The sequence below is a fragment of the Dipodomys ordii genome, unplaced genomic scaffold (assembly GCF_000151885.1).
Source record: "Dipodomys ordii isolate 6190 unplaced genomic scaffold, Dord_2.0 Scaffold23, whole genome shotgun sequence".
Classification (NCBI taxonomy): domain Eukaryota; kingdom Metazoa; phylum Chordata; class Mammalia; order Rodentia; family Heteromyidae; genus Dipodomys; species Dipodomys ordii.
The window spans coordinates 2904699-2931007 of NW_012267239.1; the positions used below are offsets into that span (position 1 = coordinate 2904699).

General features: G+C 47.7%; 1 protein-coding gene across 1 annotated transcript; it reads left to right on the forward strand.

Annotated features, from left to right (window-relative positions):
- The first annotated feature begins 696 nt into the window (after nucleotides 1-696).
- Nucleotides 697-23955, forward strand: Sf3a1 (splicing factor 3a, subunit 1, 120kDa). The gene is made up of 16 exons (XM_013014437.1): nucleotides 697-880; nucleotides 4128-4249; nucleotides 10644-10851; nucleotides 11815-12072; nucleotides 15517-15591; nucleotides 16457-16607; nucleotides 16889-17082; nucleotides 17913-18030; nucleotides 18262-18447; nucleotides 19535-19656; nucleotides 19760-20005; nucleotides 20541-20748; nucleotides 21328-21482; nucleotides 22329-22430; nucleotides 22542-22613; nucleotides 23580-23955. The coding sequence occupies exons 1-16, from the start codon at nucleotides 818-820 to the stop codon at nucleotides 23679-23681; spliced, it is 2382 nt and encodes a 793-aa protein (XP_012869891.1). The 5' UTR covers nucleotides 697-817; the 3' UTR covers nucleotides 23682-23955.
- Nucleotides 23956-26309: the final 2354 nt, after the last annotated feature.

Here is a 26309-nt window from a genome sequence, read left to right on the forward strand (position 1 = left end):
ATGCAGGGCAGCCCTAGTGGTATTCAGCACAAATATTAAACAAGCAGGCATCTTCTTTTCGTGTTCCAGTACCCAGGCTTGAACTCAGGGCCTAAGTGCAGTCCCTGAGCTTTTTTTTTTTTTTGCTCAAGGCTAGCACTATACCATTTGAATCACAGCTCCAGTTCCAGCATTTCCATGGTTAATGGGAGATAAGAGTCTCAGGGCTTTCTTGCCCTGGCTGGCTTTGAATCTCGATCCTCAGATCTCAGCCTGCTGAGTAGCTAGGATTACGTGAGCACAGAGGGCGTGGGTTTTGGAAGCTGGTAAGTGAGGGAGGTGGATCAAGCGAGGCTTTCTAGCCGCAAGCCTCAGAGCAGGTGCGGCTTCTCACAGAGAAGCTGCAGGGAGACCCTGCGGGGCGGGATCGCAGGGAGTAAGCGAGCAGCCGCCAGGCAGGGCAAGTGAGTGCGGCCCGAGGCCGCCCAGCGAAGCCGAACATCTCACCTGTTTCCGACTTCGTCGCAGCGTCAGCCGCTAGGTCCCACCAGCTAATGGAACTGCCCCCAACGCGCCAGCAGCAACTGGGATCGCCCTAGTCGGGCGCCCACACCGCGCTGCCTTGGCAACGGCGTTGCACGCCGCCGAGCGGGCTGGGAGGGGCCGGAAGCGCGCCCGGAAGGAGGCGTGACCGGAAGTGCGTCACTGCCCTCTGCGGCGACTCACTCGGCCGCAGCCATCTTGCGAACGGGTCTTACGGTCCGTGCGGGGGAGTGTGCCTTCACGCTGTACTGGTCTTCGGTAACGAGGCGGACTGGCAGCCCTGAGCGTCGCAATCATGCCTGCTGGACCCGTGCAGGCGGTGCCTCCGCCGCCGCCGGTGGCCACGGAGCCTAAACAGGTACTGCGTTACCCCCTCTCCTCGACCGGCCCGCGGCCCCCGAGCCTAGGCCTAGTTCCTCTGCGCCAGCGCGGGCGCTCCGGGCTCTGGCCGGAAGCACTCTGGAGGCTGGGACTACAAGTCCCAGGAGGCATTGCGCTTCCCGCTCTGCTCAGACTTCTGGACCAGAACGAGGGTTCTAGGATGGTGGTCAACAGCATAGGCATCACCTAGCCAGCAGTTTATTAGAAATAATACAATCTCTTGAGCTGATAATGTGGTTTAGTGGTAGAGTGCTTGCCTAGCCTGCATGAAGCCTTGGGTTGGATTCCTCGGTACCACATAAGCAGAAAAAGCCGGAAGTGTCGCTACAAGGTTAGCACTAACCTTGAGCAAAAGAAGCTCAGGGACAGTGCCCAGGCCCTGAGTTTTAGCCCGAGGGCTGACAAAAAAAAAGAAAAGAAGAATCTCCACTCCAGACCTTCTAAGTTAGGAATATAGATTTTAACAAAAATTACATGGTAATTAATTAAAGTGTGAAAGCATTGATTCAGCCATTCAGTCTCTCAGTTGGGCACACTTAGCTACCCACTAATCTTTAATTTCTTAACCTGAAGAATATGTTTGGGGATGCTGATTTCACCATATCTGTCTAGTGTTTACCCTAAGCCAGACACTATACCAGATTCAATGATGAATGATGCACAACTATTGTCTTAGGAAAGCACCCAGACTACACGGGGTGTTCAGCAATCTTCAGTGTTCAGATCAGGGTAAATGATACAGGGCCAGCAATCCTTAAAAGGCTCCTAGTTGGTGGGATGTGGTGCTTGCCTGTAATCGCAGTTATTTGGTACTCTGGCTGGAGGATCAAGAGGGGAGACTATCTCGACCAAATACAAACAAACAAAAGAGTTGGTAGCGTGGATCAAGTGGTAGAACTTTGTCTGCTATTAGGCCATTCTGGGTTCAATTCCCAGTGCCTTAAAAAAAAAAATTGGACCTGGGTGACTCACACTTGTAATCCTAGCTATTTGTTTGTTTATTTTTTTTGCCAGCTGAGGGGCTTGAACTCAGCTCTTCAGCTCAAGGCTAGCGCTCTACTACTTGAGTCACAGCGCCACTTCTGGCTTTTTCTGCTTATGTGGTGCTGAGGAAAGGAACCCAGGGCCTCATGCATGTAAGGCAAGCACTCTACTGCTGAACTACCTTCCCAGACCATTCCTAGCTATTTAGAAGGCTGAGACCTGGAGGATCATAGTTCCAGGCCCAACCAGGCAGAAATGTCTGAAATTCCAGCAAATACTGAACTAGTGGTAAAAGTGCCAGCCTTAAGCCTGAAAGAGCGCTTGAGGACCCTGAGATCAACTTTCAACCACACTATTATACAGTATAGTGTGCTACAAACTAGTAGAAGTGTTAGGTATATATGAGTTTGTAATTTAATCACTGTTGGAAGAGAGGGATAAATAGAGGAGACCCACAGAAATGAGATTTAAATTGGCTTTTTAGAAGGATGAGTGGGAATATACCAGAAGTACAGTTGGGGAAGGGAAATTACCTTTTTTTTTTTTGGCCACTCCTGAGGCTTGAACTCAGGCCCGGATACTACCCCTGAGCTTCTTTTACTCAAGGCTAGCACTCTACCACTTGAGCCACTGCTGCCACTTCTGGCCTTTTCTGTTTTATGTGGTACTAAGGAATCAAACCCAGGGCTTCATGCATATTAGGCAAGCACTCTACCACTAAGCCACATTCCCAGCGCTACATTCCTTTTTTACTCTATTTAGTATATGTCTTTTATTAGCTTATATTAGTTATATGGTCACTTTTTGAGTTGTATGCACATGCATGTGTGCATGCTCACACGTCTGTCCTGTGTGTGCTATATATACTGATCGCTGCTTTTGAATTCAGACTGCAGCAGGTAACATAACAAGTGAGATCCATGCCCTTTCTACAAACATTTCAATGCCTGTGTGTCCCTAGTACTTTCTAGGCCCTGGGGGAAAATAAAAAAAATTGATGCCAGGTTAATAAGTAGAAAAACAGTCAAGATGCTGTGTCTCATATCTGTAACCCTAGGTAATCAGAAGTCAGAGATCAAGAGGATTGTGGTTTGAAACCAGCCTGGGCAAAAGTTCTCAAGATCCCTATGGTGTGCTACAATGGAAGTATAAATATGATGATCACCATCCGAGCTGGTTCCAAACTGTGATTCTCAGATTATAGCGTCCTGAATAGCTAGGGTTACAGGCATGAGCCACCAGCACCTAGCTTGTTTTGTCTCCTCTGCTCTCCTCTCCTTCCCTCCCTCCATCCTCTCCCTCTCTCCCTCCCTCCACCCCTCTCTCTCTCCTTTTCTTTCTCTTCTTTTCTTTCTCTTCCTTTCTTTCTCTTTCTCTCTTTCCCTCCTTCCTTCCTTTCTTCTTTATTTCTTTCTCTCTTTTTCTTTCTCTTTCTCGCTCTCTCTTGTTTCCCTCCCTCCCTTCCTTCATTTTTTTAATGTAAGGGATCAAAACTAGGGCCTTGTGCATGCTAAACACACTAATACTGACTATACTATAGTCTTCCTATTTCTTACTTAATAAACAATCATTAAGAATTCCATGCCAACCAGGCACTGCTGACTGATGCCTATAATCTTAGCTTGTTTGAAGTCAGCCAGGGCAGACACATCTATGAGACTCTTTTCACCAGTTAACCAGCAAAATGCTTGTTAGAGGCATGGCTCAAGTGATAGTTTGCCAGCTGTGATCTGAAAACTGAGAGTGCAAGGCCCTAAGTTTAAGCCCTAGTACTGACACCAGAAAAAAACTTAGGTACCAGGCCCAGTGCTGGTGCAGTATTAAAAACATGGCCATTTGGATTCTGCATTGTGGTTTCTTAGAATGCATGTAGTACTCCCAAATCTTACCATACTTGTACACATGCAGATTTCTGGCCTAAGTGTTGAGTAACTGGATGCCTGGGTATCTTCCTGAGGCACTAGCTGTGATACCTAGTACTTCAATAAATAAGTAGCTAGATGAGTGCAGATACCTGTTTCCTATGAGACAGTCTCGCAGTCTAACTGGGGAAGGGGGGATACAGAAAACTGTTGTTTCTCAAGTTCAGGAATGGGCTCTGCATGTGCCATTCATTTAAGAGAGCTGCTTTTCTCAAGCAGAGATCCAGGGCAAACCCTTGGTTCTTAGTAGTATCCTGAGGGGAATGGGTGATACCTCCCCCAAACTAGGGATTTCAAGACCTTTTTCTGTTTTCACAGCCAACTGAAGAAGAAGCATCTTCAAAGGAGGATTCTACCCCTTCCAAGCCAGTGGTGGGGATTATTTACCCTCCCCCAGAAGTCAGAAATATCGTTGACAAGACTGCCAGCTTTGTGGCCAGGTAACGTAGTTAATGCTGCCTTCGTGGTGGAAACAAGTGGATCATACACATTGTACAAGGATACAGATCCAAAAAGTGGCTTGGGATTGTTACAGAAGTGTTGTTGGCTTAGGCTTGTAAGCTCATTTAAAACCACAACATGGCAATGAGATAGATAACAGACTGGTAACTAACCTAGCACAGCTTTGGGATAAGGGAGAGACACAGTCACCAAGAGACTTGCTTCCAAAATGAGCCCAAGGAAATTTCTAGAAAGCTGCTTTGTCACAGTATGTGTGTCTATGAGCTACTTGCCTAAGAAGATTTTTTTAAAAAGAAAGAAAAGAAGAAAGACCTTTGGTCAGTCTTATTATGGAAGGCCCATTTGCAAAATTGAGTGCAGTTCCACCTTGTCAGCAGGTGGTGATGGGGTAGTAGGGGACTGCATAGGGTTCAGTTAGATCATGCACTTGCCAGTTGTCTTCCAGGATGTGGTTGAGGTCGTTCAGCATTCCTTCCAGCCCTCCCCATTGTACTTACTCTCTCATGTCCTTAGATGGAATCTTCTTGAGAGCCACTTGACTCCAAAGGTCAGTATTTCACCTGCTTAGGCCATTAAGAGTAGTCTTTTAGCAGTTAGCCAGCTGTGTCCAACATACAGTTTTATTTTGCTTAACAATATTTTGTTAAAATTCAGATTAGTTGCCACTATTTAAAAAACAAGATTATAGCATAATAAACCTAGGTTTACAGCCCTCCCCTCTCCCTCTCTCGCCCTCTCCCTCTTTCCCCCTTCCCCTCCCCCTCCTTTTCTGGTCCTGGGGCTTGAACTCTAACCAACCACCAAAAAGCTAGAAGTGGATCTGTGGCTCAAGTGGTAGATCACTAGCCTTGAGCAAAAAGCTTAGGGACAGCATATAGGCCCTGAGTTCATGCCCCATCGGTATTCAGAAGGCACAGAGAGAGATTACTCTGGCTGATGTTTTCAGTTTGTCTACTCTGTGCAGATCCATATCATATTTTAAGGACTTTGATAACCTGGGTTCAGTTAAAAGCTATTCTGCTTGAACATTATTAGAGCATTTTGTTGTGTATTGCATTGTATGTATTTAGATCATGTGTCATAGCAACCCTCATGCTTTCCCCTGATAGGTTAAAAAAAAAAGAAAAAGGAAAAGGATGTGGCTAAAGAATTAGTACAGGGTTGGAGGTATGGCTCAAATGTAGTACACTCCCAAGCAGTGCTTGCCCCTGAATTCAAACCCTGCCATGGCTCCCTCCCTCCCCTTCAAAAAACATTAGTATGATCTCACAGCCAGAACTAAACTACCAACAGTTTCACTTTTTCTAGTTTCCTCTTGGGTTATGGCAGGTACCCCCCACCTTTTTTTTTTTAGGTCTTTGGAATGTAGCAGAGATACTGTCATATCTTGGTTTTCCTTTCTACACTGAGTTATAAGCATTTTCCCAAATAGCTCTGTGATCTTCCTTGTCCATATGTCTTCTATAGATGAGTATGTGCCCTATCTAGAAGATAGGCCTTCCTTGATTTAGCCATTTCTATTGAATTTTCCTTTGAAATTGTTCCTAGTGTTTCTGCTTGACCAATAGGGCCAGAAACTGTAAGGAAGTCTTAGCATTTTCTTTCCCATTTAGATTGTTTCATTAGAAGAAAACTGTATGATACCTTAATTGCTGAGAGAGTTTTTTTGTTTTGTTTTTTTGCCAGTCTTGGGGCTTGAACTCAGGGCCTGGGCACTGTCCCTGAGCTTCTTTTGCTCAAGGCTAGCACTGTACCTCTTGAGCCACATTTCCACTTCCACTTTTTCTTTTTTTTCTGTCGGTCGTGGGACTTGAACTCTGGGCCTGGGCGCTGTCCCTCAGCTCTTCAGCTCAAGGCGAGCGCTCTACCACTTGAGCTACAGCGCCACTTCCGGTTTTCTGGTGGTTTATTGGAGATAGGAGTCTCACGGTCTTTCCTGCCCGGGCTGGCTTTGAACCGCGATCCTCAGATCTCAGCCTCCTGAGTAGCTAGGATTACAGGCGTGAGCCACTAGCGCCCGGCTTTTTCCACTTCCACTTTTTCTGTTTATGTGGTGTACTGGGGAATCAAACCCAGGGCTTCATGCATGCTCAGCCAAGCACTCTACCACTAAGCCACATTCCCAGCCTTGAGTTTTTTTTTTGTCAGTTGTGGGGCTTGAACTCTGGGCCTGGGCGCTGTCCCTTAGCTCTTCAGCTCAAGGCTAGCACTCTACCACTTGAGCCACAGCACCACTTCTGGTTTTTTGAGTGGTCTATTGGAGATAAGGGTCTCACGGACTTTCCTGCCCAGGCTGGCTTTGAACCGTGATCCTCAGATCTCAGCCTCCTGAGTAGGATTACAGGTGGGAACTACCAGTGTCCAGTAGCGATAGTATTTTTTTTTAATATTTAAAAAAAATGTTTTACCAAGCAGCTTTCCAATAATTTTGTGCAATCTGCTGCCACAGATATAAAAGTTTATGCAAGTTTTCTTTTGAGGAATATACATGGTCAACTGATTGCCAGTGGCTCATGCTTTAATGGCCTAGCTACTCAGGAGATTGAGATTTCAGGAGATTGAGATTTGAGGATCGTGGCTCGAAAAGCCAGTCCACTTATCTTTAATTAACCACCCAAAAGCTGTTAGAAGTGGACCTATTGCTCAGGTGGTAAGAGTACCAGCCTTGAGTGAAAAAGCTGTGGGACAGTGGCTAGCCCCCCCCCCCAGTACTGGCACCAAAAAACAAAGCAACAAAAAAAAACTACACACACATTCAGGCATGGTAGCACACTGTCCCTGAGCACTTTACCACTTAAGTCACAGTTCCACTTTCAGCTTATTGGAGGTTAATTAGAGATTAGACTTTTTGCTTAGGCTGGCTTCAAACCATGACCCTCAGATCTCAAACTTCTGAGTAGCTAGGATAATAGACATGTGCCACCAGTGCCCAGCTGTTTAGTTGGATCTTTTTAGCCACAGTCATTGATTTTGTAGTATTTATGCACTTACCTTTGTTTACATTGCTCTGGGAGAAAGCTTCTCTGGGTCACATATGTTATAGAACAGGTAATAGTCATCTGCAATCAAGTATGGCTGTCAAAAGGAGCTTTTGGTTTCTAAATTGGATCTTCCTTCTTTACATTATTCTGTCAAGAAGCTAAACTGGTCTATGGGTGATAACTCAAGTGGTAGAGTGCCTTGAGTTTCCTTAGTACTAACTAACAAAAAACAAAAACAAAAATAGAACCACTAAGTTGGAAACTACCCTTAAAAAGTCCCACCAGCTGGGCTGAGTCAGTATCACGTCTTTTTCTGCTAAAATTTATTCCTTGTGTTAGAGGATCTACTGCTAAAATTAACACTAAGCCAACTTAAAGAAATAGAATAGTTTGGAATGAACATGCCTGCATTCTCATCATTATATGATTCAAATTGTTTCCAGATGTGTCGGGCTTGTGGGCATAAGAGACAGCCATGCAGGAGACAAACAGAGTTCTTGGTCTGCCTTGGGCATTTGGTGGGCATGGTGATCTAGTTTAGACGATTGAAGTGTGCATTCGCCCTCTTCCTGCTTGTGCATGGTTTGTTATGTAGTAAGGTAGAAATGCTTCTTTAAAGCCTGAGGTTCCAGCTGGACTGCTGCACAGTCAAATCGAGACCTCATGGTGTTAGTCACGCTATAAGGAGTAACCAGAGCTTGCTGAGGGACTAGCCTGGGTGTTGACCCACCCCAGCATTACTCAGATTTTTGTGGTAGCTAATCTGGGACAGAGTTGCTAGCCTCTTGCCTCCAGTCTTTTTTTTTTTTTTTTTAACTGGCAGGGCTTGGTATTAGGTGAGGAGAGCGACCTGGCTGGCACAAGCTCTTACAACCATATTGTGGTATGTTTGAGGCACCTCTTTGAATGTAGGGCTGTGGCCAGAAGAACAATGAAAGCACTCCAAGCATCTGCTAATACCTCATGCATCTTGAACATTTGTGGAACTACCCTTCCTCACCTTCATAGGCCACTGTTTGATTCCAACAGACTTGGACATCTTAAGTAATTGGGCTTGATGATGCTTGAAGGCACAGAGGAAAGACCAGATTAGCCATACTTTACACATGGAGAGAGTGAGGCAGGGAGGGAGGGAGTGCTTTGTATTAGAGCAGGCAAGGAGTCAACACGAAACATACACATATCTAGAGTCTTAAAAGTTCCTATGCTTTTCTGCCTGACACAGCACAGGTGTCACATGTATGTATGGCGCTTTGAATTAGTTCCATTGGGAAACCATGCAGGGTTCCATAGACATCCTGACTAGGACTTGTCCACATTATACTGACATGCAAATTAGAGACCTGGACCTATCAGGAGACCTGTCCCAGGTAGGGAGAACAAGGGAGATCCCTCCCCATACCCTGGCAGTCTTACCATAGCCCCATCATCTGAATGTGTAGTACACAGCCCTGCACATCTAAGGATCTGAGTCCTTGTAGCATTTCTTCCATGGGCCTCTCAATAGAAAATGGGATGGTTGATTTTAGGCAATACTTGGACAGAGTTGTTGAGTTTGTTGTTGTTTTGTCAGTTCTGGGGCTTGAACTCGGCCTGGGCACTGTCCCTGACAACTGTCTCTTTCTCAGGGCTAGCACTCCATCACTTGAGCCACAGCACCACTTCTGGCTTTTCTGTTTTGTGGTACGGGACTTTTCTGGCTTTGAACTGTAATGTTCAGATCTCTCCCTCCTGAGTAGCTAGGATTACAGGCATGAGCTACCAGCATTTGTCTTGAGCTAAAAATTTTTACTGAGCTATTATCACTTTGCTATCTTTACTTTGGACTGCCTTTAGTTAGTGAGGGCTTACTAGTTTGTATTTGGAGTAGTAATGCATACCTTTTTTCACTCTGGTGCTAGGGCTTGAACTCAGGACCTTGTGCTTGCTCAGCTTGCTTGCTCCTTAACTAGGGCCAGAGGATGCAACAAAATGGTGAAACACTGACTTAGCAGAATTAGGCCCTCAGTTAGATCCACAATACTACACACAAAGCCAAAACTCCCAGCTATTACTTTAAAAAAAATCATTTATTTATTTTTTTGTCGGTTGTGGAGCTTGAACTCTAGACCTGGGCCTGTTTATGTGGTGCTGAGGAATCAAACCCAGAGCCTCATGCATGCAAGGCAAGCACTCTACCACTGAGCCACCTTCACAGCCCCTAAAAATCATTATTTTTAAAAAGATATGTTGGGGGCCTGGGAAAGTGGCTTAGTGTGTAGAGTGTTTGCCTTGCATGCATGAAGCCATGGGTTCGATTTCTCAGTACCACATAAACACAGAAAAAGTCAGAAGTGGTGCTGTAGCTCATGGTAGAGTGCTAGGCTTGAGCAAAAATGGCTCAGACCCTGAGTTCAAACCCCAGGACTGGAAAAAAAAAAAAAAGATATATTGGGCACTAATGTCAGTCTTTTTGTTTTCTTTTGTGAGTCGTGGGGCTTGAACTCTGGGCCTGGGCACTGTCCCTGAGCTCTTCAGCTCAAGGTGAGCACTCTATCACTTGAGCCACAGCACCACTTTCCGTTTTCTGGTGGTTAATTGGAGATAGTCTCCCAGCCTTTCCTGCTGGCTTTGAACCATCTCAGCCTCCTGAGTAGCTAGGATTGCAAGCATGAGCCATCAGCACCCAGCCTAATAGAAGTTTTACTAAAATAAAGTTGCCGGCTGAGTGCCAGTGGCTCATGCTTATAATCCTAGCTATTTAGGAGGCTGCTATCTGAAGATCAGGGTTCAAAGCCAGCCTGGGCAAGAAAGTCCATGAGACTCTTTATCTCCAATTAACCACCAGAAAACTTGAAGTGGCACTGTGGCTCAGAGTGTAGACCACTAGCCTTGAGCAAAAGAGCTCAGGGACAGCACCCAGGCCATGAATTCAAGCCCCAAGACTGATGACAAAAACAAAAAAAGAGAAAAGATACTAGTAGCCCAGCCGGTTGTAGAGATGGCAGAAGTGGTCAAAGAACCTGGGACTGGGCTGGGAATATGGATTAGTGGAAGAGTGCTTGCCTAGCATGCATGAAGCCCTGGGTTGGATTCCTCAGTACTGCATAATCAGAAAAGGCTAGAAGTGGTGGTGTGGCCCAAGTGTATAATACTGTCCTTGAGCTAAAAGAAGCTCAGGGACAATGCTTTAGTCATGAGTTCACAAGCCCCAGGACTGGCACAAAAAACAAAAAGAGCTCAGGACTGACAGAAGCAATAAAGTACTAGAACAATGACAGTCTTAAACAGGCAGTATAGAGAAGATGAAAAGTTGTGTGTTGTAGTTTTTGTCTGAGACTGGGACTTGAACTTGGCCTGAGCCATGCCTGCAACTTAAAAGTTATATCAATTCTTCTGTTTTTCCCTCCAGAAATGGGCCTGAATTTGAAGCTAGAATACGACAAAATGAGATCAACAACCCCAAGTTCAACTTCCTGAACCCCAATGACCCTTACCATGCCTACTATCGCCATAAGGTCAGCGAATTCAAGGAGGGGAAAGCTCAGGAACCCTCAGCTGCCATCCCCAAGGTCATGCAGCAGCAGCAGCAAACTACCCAGCAGCAGCTGCCCCAGAAGGTTTGGAGCCTTATCTCTCTTTCTGGGCCAAGGAGGAAGCAAGGAGAGGGAGGGGGCACATAATTAATTTTGCCATCCACAAGCACCCAGTGAGAGAAGTGAAGTCCTTATCCCCAGCCTACAGGGGCAGATAATAAGGCGCAGGTGGCAAGGTTCTGGTGATGGTTGGCACTTGCCAAGCACTGCTCATTAAGCTCTGTGCTTGGTGCTTGAGGACTCTGGTCTCAGGTCTGCATGAAGAAGCTAACAGAATGACTATTTTCCAGATGATGAGTCTGAGGCCTGTCCAGGTGTAATTTACCAAGCCCAAGGCCTTGACCATAGTTAGTGTAGGGGCAATGTTGTGCTATATGAAGGACCTCCTGCCTGGCTCAGCTGAAGGAGGTGGTGTGGCTTGTCCTGGCTGCCCTAATACCATTTGTGTGCCGAGTTTGGGAATGCTGAGGCCAGCAGTAGGTACTGTAACTGATATGAAGACTGGACTGTGTAGCTGGGCCTGCTTCCTTCACTTTGTTTCTGTCCCAGATTTTTTGGGGGAGGGTATCCCCTTGTTTTGCAGTAGAAGAGTTAGGTTAGACCTTGCAGTTTACTGCTCACGAGTCCTGAGACTGCCTCAGTTCCCTCATCTGTCTGCTTCATGGTTTAGAAGCACTTTGTACAGTAGAACTGCATGCCTGGCATCCTTCCTGCATTTCCAGTCCCTTCAGGTAAAATTTTACAAGCTGAATTCCCATGAGGTGTCTTGCCACCTAGTTTAGAATCTTGATTTTGGAGCAGCAGAGAACATATTGGTGTGGGTCTCATTCAGAGCTGCTCAGGGAGTTGAAGCCGTAGTAAGCGCTTATGAATTAGGATTCTCATAGCAAGTGCCAGTGCTGTGTTCATAATAAGTGGAACATAGAAGTCCACAGCCATCCTGCTGGGGAGAGGGTATCCTTGCCTCACATTCTCTCTGTGTCCTAGGTCCAAGCCCAGGTGATCCAAGAGACAATTGTGCCCAAAGAGCCCCCTCCTGAGTTTGAGTTCATCGCTGACCCTCCTTCCATCTCAGCCTTCGATCTTGATGTCGTGAAGTTGACGGCTCAGTTTGTGGCCAGGAATGGGCGCCAGTTTCTGACCCAACTGATGCAGAAAGAGCAGCGCAACTACCAGTTTGACTTTCTCCGCCCACAGCACAGTCTCTTCAACTACTTCACGAAGCTGGTGGAACAGTATACCAAGGTGTGTGGGCTGAGTAGGGGGCTGGGGACCAGGCTTAGGGAAGGCAGCGTGTCTCCCCTCACTATCCGTGAGGACTTAAGGCTTCTTTCTGCCCATTTCCCTGGACAAATGTTAGGAATCCCAATTTATTGCAAAATCTTGATTTCTAGTCAGTGTTTCTTTAAATGCAACACAGACCTCTTGATTCTAAAGAGAAGTGAAAAATACATGCTGTTTCCCATGGAGCAGAAGAGCAAAAAGCTCACTTGATCTTAGTTTTTAGCAAGGCCTCACAATGTCACAATTTTTCTGACTTTTTAGCTTTTAAGCAGGAGGTGTCAGAAAAGTTACCACGGAGATAACTGGCTTGTGGCAGCCAAAATACTTAAAAAAAATAGAGAAGAAAAGAAGTGCTGCTATGTGACAAGGCGTAGTGGTACTAGCTGCTTTTAAGTACATGTACATTTTCGCTTGTCTACTAAGGATATGAGAAGCAGCAAGTTCTTACTATTTGGCCCCATTAACACTCAAGAACCTGGGCAGTAATTGGTGTTTTAGCAGAAAGAGGCTCAACTAGATGAAGTCAATGGGGTTGGAATTTAGCTTAGTGATAGAGTGCTTGCTTAGTATGCACAAGAGTCTTGGGTCATAACCTCAACTTTGAAAAAATAAAAGGAGAATGAAGGAAAATGAAAAGAAAGGGAAATTGTCTGGGTGCCAGTGACTTAGTATCTGTTGTAATCCTAGCTACTCAGGAAGTGGAGATCTGAAAATTACAATTCGAAGAATCTTGGGCATTCACCACCCTGGACAGATAAACCCAAGAAACTTTTTTTTTTTGGCGGTCATGGGGCTTGAACTCAGGGCTTGGATATTGTCCCTGAGCTCTTTTGCTTACAGTTAACACTACTATTTTGAGCCACAGCTCCACTTCTGGTTTTCTGGTGGTTAACTGGAGATGAGTCTCTTGGGCTTTTCTGCCAGGGCTGGCTTTGAACTGGGATCCTCAGCTCTTAGCCTCCTGAGTAGCTAGGATTACAGGCGTGAGCTGGTAGCTCCCAACCTAAGAAACCCTTATCTCTAGTTAACTATCAAAAAGCTGAAAGTGGAAGTATAGCTCAAGTGATAGACTGCCAGCTTTGAGTGAAAGTGTTAAAGGGAGAGCTCAGAGGAAGGAAGACAGGCAGGCAAAATCTCTCAGATAGTTAATAGTTGTGCTGAGATTGAAATCCACATTTGACTCTAAAACCCATTCTTTTTTTTGGGGGGGGGTCGGTCGTGGGGCTTGAACTCTGGGCTTGGGCGCTGTCCCTGTGCTCTTCAGCTCAAGGCTAGGGCTCTACCGCTTGAGCCACAGCGCCACTTCAGGTTTTCTAGTGATTTATTGGAGATGAGTCTCACAGACTTTCTTGCCCGGGCTGGCTTTGAACCTCAATCCTCAGATCTCAGCCTTCTGAGTAGCTAGGATTACAGGTATGAGCCACTGACACCTGGCTTAGAACCCTTTACTTCATGCTGTAAAGTTACTAAGTCAAATATTATTTAGGTAGGTGTTGAGAAACAGTACAGCTGCCATTGAGAAAATAAACGTGCAGCATTTCCCCATTTAATCTCTAGTCATGCATAAGGCAGGCATACTATGCTCACTTTTGAAGAGAAAATGGGTACATAGAAGTCAATCTGACCAGAGCCACATAGCTAGGGGGTCACGGAGCTAGCACTGTAGATCTGGCATTAACAATGTAGACTCTAGTAGCCTACCATGCTGTCACTGCCACAATCAAGAATCTTGGACATGATAATACTGATATTTAAAGCAATTGTATCATTCATTTATTGCAGCGAATACTGACATATATTTTCTTGGCGCATGTTTTTCTTGCACATATAGTGGAGCTGGTTTTCTTTTTTAGTTGGGATGTTCTTTACATCTGTTGTCTTTATTTTCTTTTGTTGTTGTTGTTGTTTTTGTTTTTTGTTTGGTCTTGGGGTTTGAACTCAGGACCTGGGTACTGTCCTTGAGTTTTTTTCCACTCAAGGCTAGCACCCACCACTTTGAGAGAAGAGTCTCAAAGGATTTTCCTGCCCTGGCTGGCTTCGAACCACAATCCTCAAATCTTAGCACTCAGGAGGCTAAGCACTCACTGCTGTGAGCCACTTGCCCAGTTGTGCACATCTGTTCTTGATATCTAGAAACAAATGTGAAATGTCTAAAAGGATCCATAAAGATTTCCTCCGACTTATTTTACTCTAACATATAATTAGAAAGAATTGTAAAAGTGAATGTGTTTAGAAAAAGATGAAATCCAAAAGCTGTAATGCAGCTAGAATAGCAATCACTGAGGGCCCAAGGCCAGAGGGTCACAGTAGCAGTTTTTTGTTTTTTGTTTTTTTTTTTGGCGGTGGGGGAGGGAGGTTGTCCCAGTCGTGGGCCTGAACTCTGGGCCTGGGCGCTGTCCCTCAGCTCTTCAGCTCAAGGCTAGTACTCTACCACTTGAGCCAGAGCACCACTTCCGGCTTTTTTTTTTCTGCTTATGTGGTGCTGAGGAATCAAACCCAGGGCCTCATACATGGAAGGCAAGCGCTCTACCACTGAGCCACCTTCTCAGCCCCACAGTAGCAGTTTTAAGTAAACATTGGGTTAATTGCCCCTCGGGAGTACCTCCATGGCTGAAGATGGCCAGGTCTTTCTGTTCTGTTATTTTGCTGTTTTCTTCTTTTGAACTTGGGTGGTATTGGCAACAATTATGTTCAAAAACAGAGGACTGAACAGATAGATTCTATGCCTGGGAGGCACAGGGAGAAATGTGGTGGCATTGAACTGCTTTGCCAGAGGTGGTAGATAACTGTTGGGTCAGTTGAGATGGCTAGCTGTTCCTTCTTGGTTAGCATACATTGTTAAATGTTATTCAGGGTTGCTGGAGATGTGATATTGGAAAGAACCCAGAGAAAGCCCTATCTTCATAGAGTTTCTACTCTAGTGAGGAGGAAACAATGTCAGTGTCAGTGTATGTCAGGTGGTGATAAGTACTATGGAGAAAAAGCAAATTAGGAATTCAGGGAGGTGGATTATATAGGCTGCAGTCTAGAATAGGACAATGAAGAGGACGCTTGAGTAGCATTTTCAAAAACTTAGGAGGCCAGTGTCACAAAAGCAGCTGTCACATTCTGATGGTGCTTTGGACAACTTGCCAGTGCTTTATATTTTTCTTGATAATCCTGGAAACAACCTTAAGTTGATGGTGTCACGTGTAAATGCTAGTGTCACCACTTGTAGAAGAAAACCAAGAACTAGTTGTTAAGTAACTTGCCCCAAATCCCGATTACAGCCAAGAGAGCTGAGATCAGGCTCAGAATCCCACATACTCTCAACTCTGTGCCCTGTGACAGGCCCAGAGCAAAGCTGCCTCTTTGTCACATGATATGATAGATACACTGATGGTTGCTTTAACTCTTCTCTTTCAGATTTTGATTCCACCCAAAGGCTTGTTCGGAAAGCTCAAGAAAGAGGCTGAAAATCCCCGAGAAGTTTTGGATCAGGTAACTGAGTAGGAATCGTTGCAACCGGCTTCTGATGATGCAAGTTATCAGTACAACCTGGGATGTACCGGCCATTGAGTTTGATTTGTTTGGAAACAGTTTCAGAAGCAGTACAGGTTGATCCTCCCTAATCTGAAATCCAGATTGTTCTGAACATTTTGAGTGAGGCCAGCAAAATTCTACACCTGACTTCATGTACTAAGTCATCGTCAAAATGAGATGCACTAAATTTGTTGTGTAAAATTACATTTATAATATACATAAATTAGAATAGGACATGGGTCTAATCCCCAAAATATCATGTGTATGCAAATATTCCAAAATCTCAAACACTTTTGGTCCAGAAGCAAATCCGGTAAGAAATGTCTACTTCTACCTTGTTATGTTCTAATCCAGAATGGTGAGAGGAAAAGCTTTGTGGCTATGAAAGCCAAAGAAATCTAGGTGCTATAGAATACTACTCTCTGCTTTCCTCTTAACTTGGGGAGTCTTTTTCTACTCTAGCCAGGAAGCTACCTCCCAAGCAGGTCCCCTGGTGATGGGTGCCTTTTGAAGTCTCCAGGTTTTCAGAATGTAGCAGTCATATTAGTGCTGGCTGTTTTGGTGGCCAGATGAAGGCTTCTGTTTCTTGGTTCTGAGATTGCTGGTTCTTAGGCTAGGTTGTCTTGTAGACTTCCTAGAGTAAGGTTTTGCTTCTGTGAACACAGAGTACCTTACTAACTCCTGCAGACAGTGCAAGTTTCCCTTGTAGGCAGAGCAGTGCTCTGGTCTGAAGGAGATGTTGGCTGCTGTGGTAGCCATGGAGGCGACAGCCAATTGGGAGCAGACTGATTAAACTGTGCCATGCTGTTGCCCATCCCCGCAGGTGTGTTACAGAGTTGAGTGGGCCAAGTTCCAGGAGCGTGAGAGGAAGAAGGAAGAGGAGGAGAAGGAGAAGGAGCGGGTGGCCTATGCTCAGATTGACTGGCATGATTTTGTGGTGGTGGAGACAGTGGACTTCCAGCCCAATGAACAAGGTGGGACTGGGAGGGCAGTGCTGCCTGAGCCATCCCAGGGGGCCTCAAGTAGATGTTCACGGTCCCAGAGAGCATCAGAATCTCATTGCCAGAGTATTTCCTTCACTTGTACCATTTTGTGAAAATTAGTATAATTCAACAACCACTTATTACACCACACCCCAGGTGGGCTCTGCAGTTAGTGAAATTAGACAGCACTCCAGCCCTTAGGGAGCTCATGAACAGGCAAATTAGATGAGCTTTTGCTAGGAATGCCTTTAACTCTGACTCACTCCTGCCAGGGAACTTCCCACCCCCAACCACCCCAGAGGAGTTGGGGGCCCGCATCCTCATTCAGGAGCGCTATGAGAAGTTTGGGGAGAGTGAGGAGGTGGAGATGGAGGTTGAGTCTGATGAGGAAGATGAGAAACAGGAGAAGACTGAGGAACCTCCTTCACAGCTGGATCAGGACACTCAAGTACAGGACATGGATGAGGTAAGCTCCCAGGTGGCCTTGGGGGTGCTGGCCTTTCCCCTCGAATCTGGCAGGTAAGGTGATAGTCTCCACTGAGACTGAAGCCTAGTTCCCTTAAAAGTAGTATGGGCCCTTGACTACTCCAGAGTGGCTATTCAGCTGCCCAGGCAACCAGACCTCTTTGTAGCTGCAGCAACAAAGATTCATTCAGAGGCAAGAATCTGAAAACCACTGGCCCTGTTGTGGCCTGCCTTCCCTTTAGCACAGAGGCTCTGCCCCCACCACCCCCTACCAGCCCTCAGGGAACTCTGCATCACCCAGTGTTGTGTGAGGGGCCCAGTGGATCAGCAGTTCCCAGAGCTTTTCTAAATGTAGCCCATACTTCCTTTGCAATATCCCTACGCCTTTCCAGCCTGATCCTCCACGTAGGCACAGTCTCCAGAGCCAGGCTGCTCTCTGCCTTGGAAAGAATTTGTGTGCAGCCTGAGAAGAAAGGGCCCCTGTGTCTGTGGGAATTGACTTTTTCTCTCCCTCCCAGCGTTGCTCTGGGAGCAGCTACCATTGAGTGTTGGCTCGCCCTCGTGCCCCTCCCGCCATGTGCAATGCCCTTGGCCCCTTGGGACTGCCTGGTGCCAGCTGCTGGAAATGCCTGCGAGCCGTGTTAACACCATGGCTCCCAGTGCTCCCATTCATGCTGTGAGGAAGCAGCTTGGCCTACCGCCGGCTGGCCTCGGCTGCCCTGGGAGGCTTAGCATGTGGATACTGGCTGGCAGAGGCCAAGGCTCTTTGCCACCCTGAGAGCTGCCAGGGCTCGTCTCCTTTCTGAGTCCTACCACCACTCTACTTCTCAGGGTTCAGATGATGAAGAAGAAGGGCAAAAGGTACCTCCACCCCCAGAGACACCAATGCCTCCGCCTCTGCCCCCAACTCCAGACCAAGTCATTGTACGGAAGGACTACGATCCGAAAGGTAGGGCATGCTTTCTGCATTCCTCAGAGCAGGTCATTTCTGGAAGAGCTTGAGGCATTTGTAAGAGCCTTTATAACCCGTTTCAGGCTCGTGGGGGCAACAGGACATAGTCTTCTCCTGGTGCCAGGTATAAGGACGGCACTGAATAAATGTGTCTTCCATGAATGGTTCATTGCCTCAGCCACAGCTGCCACCCCGTGTTCTCACTTGGATACCTCTGTTTTCTTTCAGCTTCCAAGCCTCTTCCTCCAGCCCCTGCACCAGACGAGTATCTTGTGTCCCCCATTACTGGGGAGAAGATCCCTGCCAGCAAGATGCAGGAACACATGCGCATTGGGCTTCTTGATCCCCGCTGGCTGGAGCAGCGGGATCGCTCCATCCGTGAGAAGCAGAGTGATGACGAGGTTTATGCACCAGGTGAGTGAAGAGTCTAGAAAGCCCATGCAGTGTTGAAATGCAGTCAGCTTGTTTTGTGTAAATCCAGAAGACAACAATGAAAGCTATATTTGGGGCTGGAGGGAGGAGTACTAGGGTTTGAACTTAGGGCTTTGCATTTGTTAGGCAAGCACTCTTTATCACTTGACCCACACCATTAGCTCTCAGTTAAAGCATTGGAGGATAAGTGTAGCCTGTGATATTGCAAAGACTTCTCATTTGGGCTGGGAAGGTGGCTAAGTAGTAGAGTGCTTGCCTTGTATGCATGAGAAGGCCCTGGGTTCAATTCCTCAGCAGAAAAACGTAAACAGAAAAAGCTGGAAGTGGTGCTGTGACTCAAGTAGTAGAGCACTAGCCTTGAGCTGAAGAGCTGAGGACAGCTCCCAGGCCCAGAGTTCAAGCCCCACAGCTGACCAAAAAAAAAAGACTTCTCATTTTTCAGAACTCTCTAGGGGAATCCTCTAGCAGGATGAGGAACCTTTTTCTACCAAGCGCCATTTGGATATCTATAGCATCATTTGTGACTGTACTAAATAATTGGATAGCCAATGAGAAACATGTTTGTCCTGTTATGTACCAAATGATTTTGGGGGCCTTTTATGGCCCATGAGCCAGGTGTTCTCACCCTTACTGTAAAGAGAAGGGGACACCAATGTGATGAGGTTCCCTCTGTGCCTTTTGGACAAATGGCTGGAGCACTCTTGCTGAATGCGATGTAGTTGTCCTCATATTGCCATGAGGAAAGCAGCAGGATGGAACAGACGCTGCCAGGGCAGAGGACTAAGCTTTCTGTCCTGATTCTACTTACCCCAATCAGGTATCCCTATCCTCTCAGTTGCCTCTCTGGCCCACTCTGCTTTTAGCGGTTAGAGGGGTGGACAAGCACTGGGCCTGTAGGCTCAGCACTGAACCAAAAGGCCTCCTGCAATCCTCACTCAGAGTACAAGAGTATGGTGTTGGCTTTATGCCACGAATCTGCCTTCCACTCTGCACTATCCAAACACTGCTTTCTTGTGGCAGGACACCAGGTTTATCTTGCCCTTTTCTCCTTTTCTGTAACTGCATATAGGTCTGGATATTGAGAGCAGCTTAAAGCAGTTGGCTGAGCGACGTACTGACATCTTTGGTGTGGAGGAAACGGCCATTGGTAAGAAGATAGGTGAGGAGGAGATCCAGAAGCCAGAGGAAAAGGTACAGTTTGCATGAATTTTTGTTCCTTCCCTGCTATCTGTCTCCCACACTTAGACTCAGCTCCAGTAGTCCTGACAGGTTATGGCTTTGCTTTTCCTTACAGGTGACCTGGGATGGTCACTCAGGCAGCATGGCTCGGACCCAACAGGCTGCCCAGGCCAACATCACCCTGCAGGAGCAGATTGAGGCCATCCACAAAGCTAAGGGCTTGGTGCCAGAAGATGACACCAAAGAGAAGATTGGCCCCAGCAAGCCAAATGAAATCCCACAGCAGCCACCACCTCCATCTTCAGCCACCAACATCCCCAGCTCAGCACCACCCATCACCTCGGTGCCCCGGCCGCCTGCGGTGAGCCAGCAGCCACCCTGTGACTCATTCTTTCTAGGACTTGGTTCTTGGGGTTGGATACGTTTGTCTAAGGATGGCAACTGCTTTAGAATGGGGCCAAATTAAGTTGGGAGAGAAAGGACCTTTAAACGGAAGTGGAAACCTCTAGCCTGGTCTTTTACCTAGAGTGGGACTGAGCATGGAGGGAAGCAAAGTGGTAAATGTGGGTGGTCTGAGGCCAGGAAGAGCTTTACAGGTCTTTGAGGACTGCTGGCCTTTTTCCAGGAGGCTAAGTTGAGATTGGTCTCTGTAGAGGTTCCATCTGCCATGAGCAGCTGGTTGAGTTTGACCCACCAAGTCCTAAGTAGAGAGAATGTCACCCTGGTCCTCAGCCCCAAGTTGCTATCATGCCTGACTGAGGCTACAATCTCTCTGCACCAAGGGAATGAGCCCAAGGGTCTAGCCCCCATCCTCAGGCACCAGTTGCCATCTGTGTGTGCCCTTAGAATCAAGCCTTGGCTTCCTGTGACCTGTGGGTCTCCCCCTCACCCAACAGATGCCGCCTCCTGTCCGTACTACAGTTGTATCTGCAGTTCCTGTCATGCCCCGGCCACCGATGGCATCTGTGGTCCGACTGCCCCCAGGCTCAGTGATCGCCCCCATGCCACCCATCATCCATGCGCCCAGAATCAACGTGGTGCCCATGCCTCCTTCAGCACCTCCTATCATGGCACCCCGTCCGCCTCCCATGATTGTACCAACAGGTCAGTATCTATGGTGAAGCTTCCAAGCCATTGGGGTCAATAACCACACTGGTGCAGGGTAGTAGCTGATATTAGTGGCAGCTACTCCAGCTGTTTCCAGCCTGGAGGGAGGCCCTGGTGTAGCACATGAAAGAGCCCCAAACTGGAGCTGGGAGCCATAACTCTAGGGGACATAGGAAGTTGAAGTGGTATATGTCATAGCTGCTGCCAGCCCCAAACTGGAGCTAGAAGCCATAACTCCTAGGAGACGTAGGAAGTTGAAGTGGTATATGTCATAGCTGCTGCCTACACTCATGTCAGGCCTGAGACAAACTCAAATCTTGAAGGCCTGACAGATGTTTGTCAGCCGGCACCTACTCAGTCCATCAGTACTGCTCTTCTGTAGTTCCCTGCTGCCCAATATGGGCAGCCTCCCAGGGCTCCCTGCCAAAGAATCTGCTGGCTGCCAGACTCAATGGGGAGTGACATATCACAACTCCAAGGAGCAAAGCCTTTGCGATCTCCCTCTCTCTCAGTCTTACTAGCCCTCCTGAGTCGTGGTCTCCTCACACATTCACCCTCTGCTGCTTGTCTTTGTAGCCTTTGTTCCTGCCCCACCTGTGGCTCCTGTCCCAGCTCCAGCCCCCATGCCCCCAGTCCACCCCCCACCTCCCATGGAGGATGAGCCTGCCTCCAAAAAACTGAAGACAGAGGATAGCCTCATGCCGGAAGAGGAGTTCCTGCGCAGGAACAAGGTCTGTGATCAGAGTGCTGCCCGCACCCTGGAGTGTGTGGACAAGGTGTTCCTGACCCTGCTCTGCTCCCATGGTTTGAACTTCTGGGGGCTTGTGAACATGAGTCAGGTGTGAGATCAGCAGCTGGGGGGGTCTCCTGGTATGTACTGGCTGCATAGGCAACATGATGTGGAGATGACAGGAGCCCTAGACACCTGGAGAAAATCCTTTTGCCTGCCCTTCCACCCCTGCCAACCACAGTTCCAGCCCTGGGAGGGATTGCTGCTGGGTAGGAATAAGCGGGGTAGGAGCCATGGCACCACTTGTAGGGAAGCCATTAGGCTCCTGAGAGGAGGCAGAATCAGCTCCTGCTCTCCCTTCCTGGTACACTTGACAAAATCGTTTTCTTTCCAAAACTAGTGCTTATTTCTTAGACATTTACTTGGGTGTCAGGTGGATGAGCATTTGCCATGCTCTCCGTACAGTGCTCACAGTAGCACTGTGCCATCCTGTGCTCAACCTGGTTCACACACAGGTGGAGGTAGTGAAGCTTAGAGGTTCAGCCAGTGGGGAAGCTGGGTTGGGAACCCAGGTCTCTGACTTCACAGCCCATGTTGTTTCCCTAATGGTGCTTCTTGGTCACCCACCTGCTTCCTCTTAGCTCCCTACACACTAGGAGTCAAGGCATGGGGTGACAAAAGAGAAATGAAATTTCATTTACTATCACAAGTGATGTCAGTAGAGAGGCAGACCAAGTGTAGGAGCCCAGGCAGGCTGGGCCTTGTCTGGATGGGCCCTGGGAGAGCAGAACGGTTCCTGGTTGGTTCAGGGCTCCCCCAGCCATATCCACCCCCTCTCATTTTGCAGGGTCCTGTGTCCATCAAAGTGCAAGTGCCCAACATGCAGGATAAGACGGAATGGAAGCTGAATGGGCAAGTGCTGGTCTTCACCCTCCCGCTTACAGACCAGGTATGAGCTGTTGCCACCAACTGGTGACTCTATGGCATGGAGCCATGGGGGCGGATGACTTCCTCCAGCAACCTTAGCAAGGGAGTAAATGACTTCTCCTTGGTCTTCCAGGTCTCTGTCATCAAGGTGAAGATTCACGAAGCCACAGGCATGCCTGCAGGGAAACAGAAGCTACAATATGAAGTGAGTTAGAGTTTCCTCAGTCCTACTCTCCCCCCCCCCCCCCCAGGGCTGAGGACTGAACCAAGGGCCTTACGCGTGCCAGGCGGGCGCCCTTCCGCTGAGTTAAACCCCCAGCCCAGTCCTACTCTTAATACCTCTGCAGTCCCAGAAGCTATGTCCTCTGTGGGAATGCTCAGTGGGGTAGAGGGTCCTGGGTGTGGCCACCTGAGTCCATCCTAGAAATTGGGACACTGCCTGGGGTGCTGGGGCCAATGACCTAACAGAGTTAGGGGATCTTCGGGTAGTCTTGTATACAGTGCAAAAAACTTTTGTCTTAGTTGGGCGCCAGTGGCTCACATCTGTAATCCTAGCTACTCAGGAGGCTGAGATCTGAGGATCCTGCCAGCCTGGGCAGGAAAGTCTGTGAGACTATTTCCAATTAACCACCAGAACACCAGTGGCGCTGTGGCTCAAGTGGTAGAGTGCTGTCCTTGAGCTGAAGAGCTGAGGGACAGCGTCCAGGCAACTTTTGCCTCTGCCTGTGATCTGGGTTGGAGACCTAGGGCAAAGCTCGGGAGTCCCTGGCACTGGCCTAGCCCTTGTGACCTCTGGCAGCCTGGCTCAGTGTAGATGTGGAAGGAGTCCAGTCTGAGTTGTGCCAGGTGCTGCAAGAGGGCTGCCTTCTCCTTTGGACTCAGACATGTCTGCACTCGGTTCTGTCTCATCTGTGAATGAGACAGTTGGCTGAGATGATGAAGTCAGCCCCATGGGGTTAGTCCAGGCCAACATCTTGAAGAGTTGAGCTTTGAGCTAAATGTTGACAGAGGTTGGAGGTAGAGAAGAGCAAGCATTCTAGGAACAGCTTGAGCTCGCACCCCCCACCCCTGGCCTTTCCTCCAGCTGCTGTTTTCTAAGTCCAAAATAGGAATGACCAAGGGTTGTGCTCAAGGCCAGGTGCCACACTAAAACACCCTATCTGTATTCCAGGGCATCTTCATCAAGGATTCCAACTCACTGGCTTATTACAACATGGCCAATGGAGCCATCATCCACCTGGCCCTCAAGGAAAGAGGTGGCAGGAAGAAGTAGAGAGAACCACTGTTGGGACCCTGCTCTGTCTTTTCCTGTTCCTGCCTCCTGCCCCAGACCCAGGAGCTACCGTGGACCTCAGGCTCTGCCTACACATTTTTTTTCCCCTCTTGTTCTTCTTTCCTTTGGGCACCTCTCTAGGAAATGAGCCCAAGAGTGTCCTGAGGGAGAGTTTGTAGCGCTTAGTGGCATGTAGCTGATAAATTGTGACTGCTAAGGTCATTCATCATTTGTGTTGTCATGGATTGAATAAACCTCTTGTACCCTTGTGAAAGCCACATGAAACAACCTGTTCTTAGGCCACCTGTGCTCTTAGACGCTGAACAGTGCCATGAGCAGGTGCTCAGTCCTGGGGTTTGCATCTGTAGTCATGTTACCATCATACCTTATTGTAAAGTTTTTGTTTTTAGGTTTTTTTTTTAAAGCATTATATTTGTATTGCTCTCTTAAAATGTGATGCTCCAGAATCTAGCTGTATATGTAAATGACTAGTACAGGGCACCTTCCACAGGCCATATCCCACACAACAAGGGTGAAGATATGCTCCCTGGGGCAGGGGTAGCAGACACATGCAGTCCTGATATCAACATCACCTGTTGGGCTCAATGGCACTGGATAAGTAAGATACAATGAGCTTTTGGTGGGGAGGACACTATCAGTTTGAATTTAGGGCCCCATGTTTACTTGGCTTGCTTGCTCACTTGGCTAACATTCTGCCACTTGAGACACATCTACAGACCAGCTTTTAGCTAGCTATTTTGGGGATGAGACTCAGACTTATCTACCCTGGATGTCTTTGAACCATCAGGTTCAGCCTCCTGAGTAGTTAGGATTATAAATGTAAGCTCCCAGCACCCAGCTTAGATGAGGGTTCTTTAAAATGTAGTTTGTAGAGCTTCGTGCCAGTGGCTTGCGCCTGTAATCCTAGCTACTCCGGAGGCTGAGTTCTGAGGATTGTGGTTCACAGCCAACTTGGGCTGGAAAATCTTTGAGACTTTTTTTGTGTGTGTGTGTCGGTGGTGGGGCTTGAACTTGGCCTGGGGCGCTGTCCCTCAGCTCTTCAGCTCAAGGCTAGCCACAGTGCCACTTCTGGCTTTTTCTGCTGAGGAATTGAACCCAGGGCCTCATGCATGCAAGGCAAGCACTCTACCACTGAACCACCTTCCCAGCTCTTTTTTGGGACTCTTCAATTAACCACCAGAAAACAAAGTGGTGCTGTGGCTCAAAGTGGTAGCCTTGAGAAAAAAAAAGAGCTCAGGGACAATAAGCAGGCCAAGTTGAAGCCCCAAAACCAACAAAAAAAATGTAGTTATCATTGCCAAGGCCAAGTAAAATGTAGTTAGTAATCTGTTTTCAAGAGCTTCATTAAGCCTATGTAGTTCACACATTGCCAGTTTTAACTCATGTAATCACGTGAGTGATTTCACACTTTAGTAAACTGAGGCACAGGGAGGGCAAGTCACATGCTTGCAGTACAAAGATGAAAAGGTTCTGTGCAAAACACCATAGTCCTTGCCACTGAATGGGGTCTGATGCAGGCTGTTTCTGGAATTAGTGTATCACAGGATCACAGGAAGTAAGGTGCTGCTGTGAATACCTGGAGAGGAAGGGAAGAGCTTGATTTAAAAATAAAAACAGAGGGGCTGGGAAGGTGGCTCAGTGGTAGAGCGCTTGCCTTGCATGCTCCAGGCCCTGGGTTCGATTCCTCAGCCCCACATAAGCAGAAAAAAGGAAAAAAAAGCCGGAAGTGGCACTGTAGCTCAAGTGGTAGAGTGCTAGCCTTGAGCTGAAGAGCTGAGGGACAGCACCCAGGCCCAGAGTTCATGCCCCATGACCAGACCAAAAAAACAGCTGGGAAGGTGGCTCAGTGTGGAGAGTTTGCCTTGCATGCATGAGGCCCAGGGTTCAATTCTTCAGCACCACATAAGCAGAAAAAGCTGGAAGTGGCACTGTGGCTCAAGTGGTAGAGTGCTAGCCTTGAGCTGAAGAGCTAAGGGATAGCGCCTAGGCCCAGAGTTCAGACCCCACGACCGACAAAAAAAAATCCAACACCTAAAGCAGAGCAGAGTGCCAGTGGCTCATACCTGTAATCCTAGCTACTCTGGAAGCTGAGATCTGAGGATCACAGTTTGAAGCCAGCCCGGGCAGGTAAGTGAGACTTTTCTTCAGTTAATCACCTCAAGTTTACAAGAGGTGCTGAGCTCTAGTGATAGTGCTCTAGCCTTGAGCACAAAAATTCAGGGACAGCACCCAGGCCCTGAATTCAAGTCTCAGGAATGGCATCAAAAAAAAACCCTGAAGCAGCTGGGCGCTGGTGGCTCACGCCTATAATCCTAGCTACTCAGGAGGCTGAGATCTGAGGATCGCAGTTCAAAGCCAGCCCGGGCAGGAAAGATGGTGAGACTCCTATCTCCAATAAACCACCAGAAGACCGGAAGTGGCTCTGTAGCTCAAGTGGTAGAGCGCTTGCCTTGAGCTGAAGAGCTGAGGGACAGCGCCCAGGCCCAGAGTTCAAGCCCCACGACCGACCAAAAAAAAAAAAAAGCACATTAAGCCGGATTGGTGGCTCATGCCTGTAATTCTAGCTTACTCAGGAGGCTGAGATCTGAGATTGCAGTTCAAAGCCAG

Excerpts from the sequence above, each read along its gene's own strand:
- Sf3a1 (XM_013014437.1), top strand. The coding sequence starts at position 818 with ATGCCTGCTGGACCCGTGCAGGCGGTGCCTCCGCCGCCGCCGGTGGCC. Across the intron at positions 18,448-19,534 it reads TGACGAGGTTTATGCACCAG|GTCTGGATATTGAGAGCAGC; the intron begins GTGAGTGAAGAG and ends AACTGCATATAG. Across the intron at positions 20,006-20,540 it reads CGGTGCCCCGGCCGCCTGCG|ATGCCGCCTCCTGTCCGTAC; the intron begins GTGAGCCAGCAG and ends CTCACCCAACAG.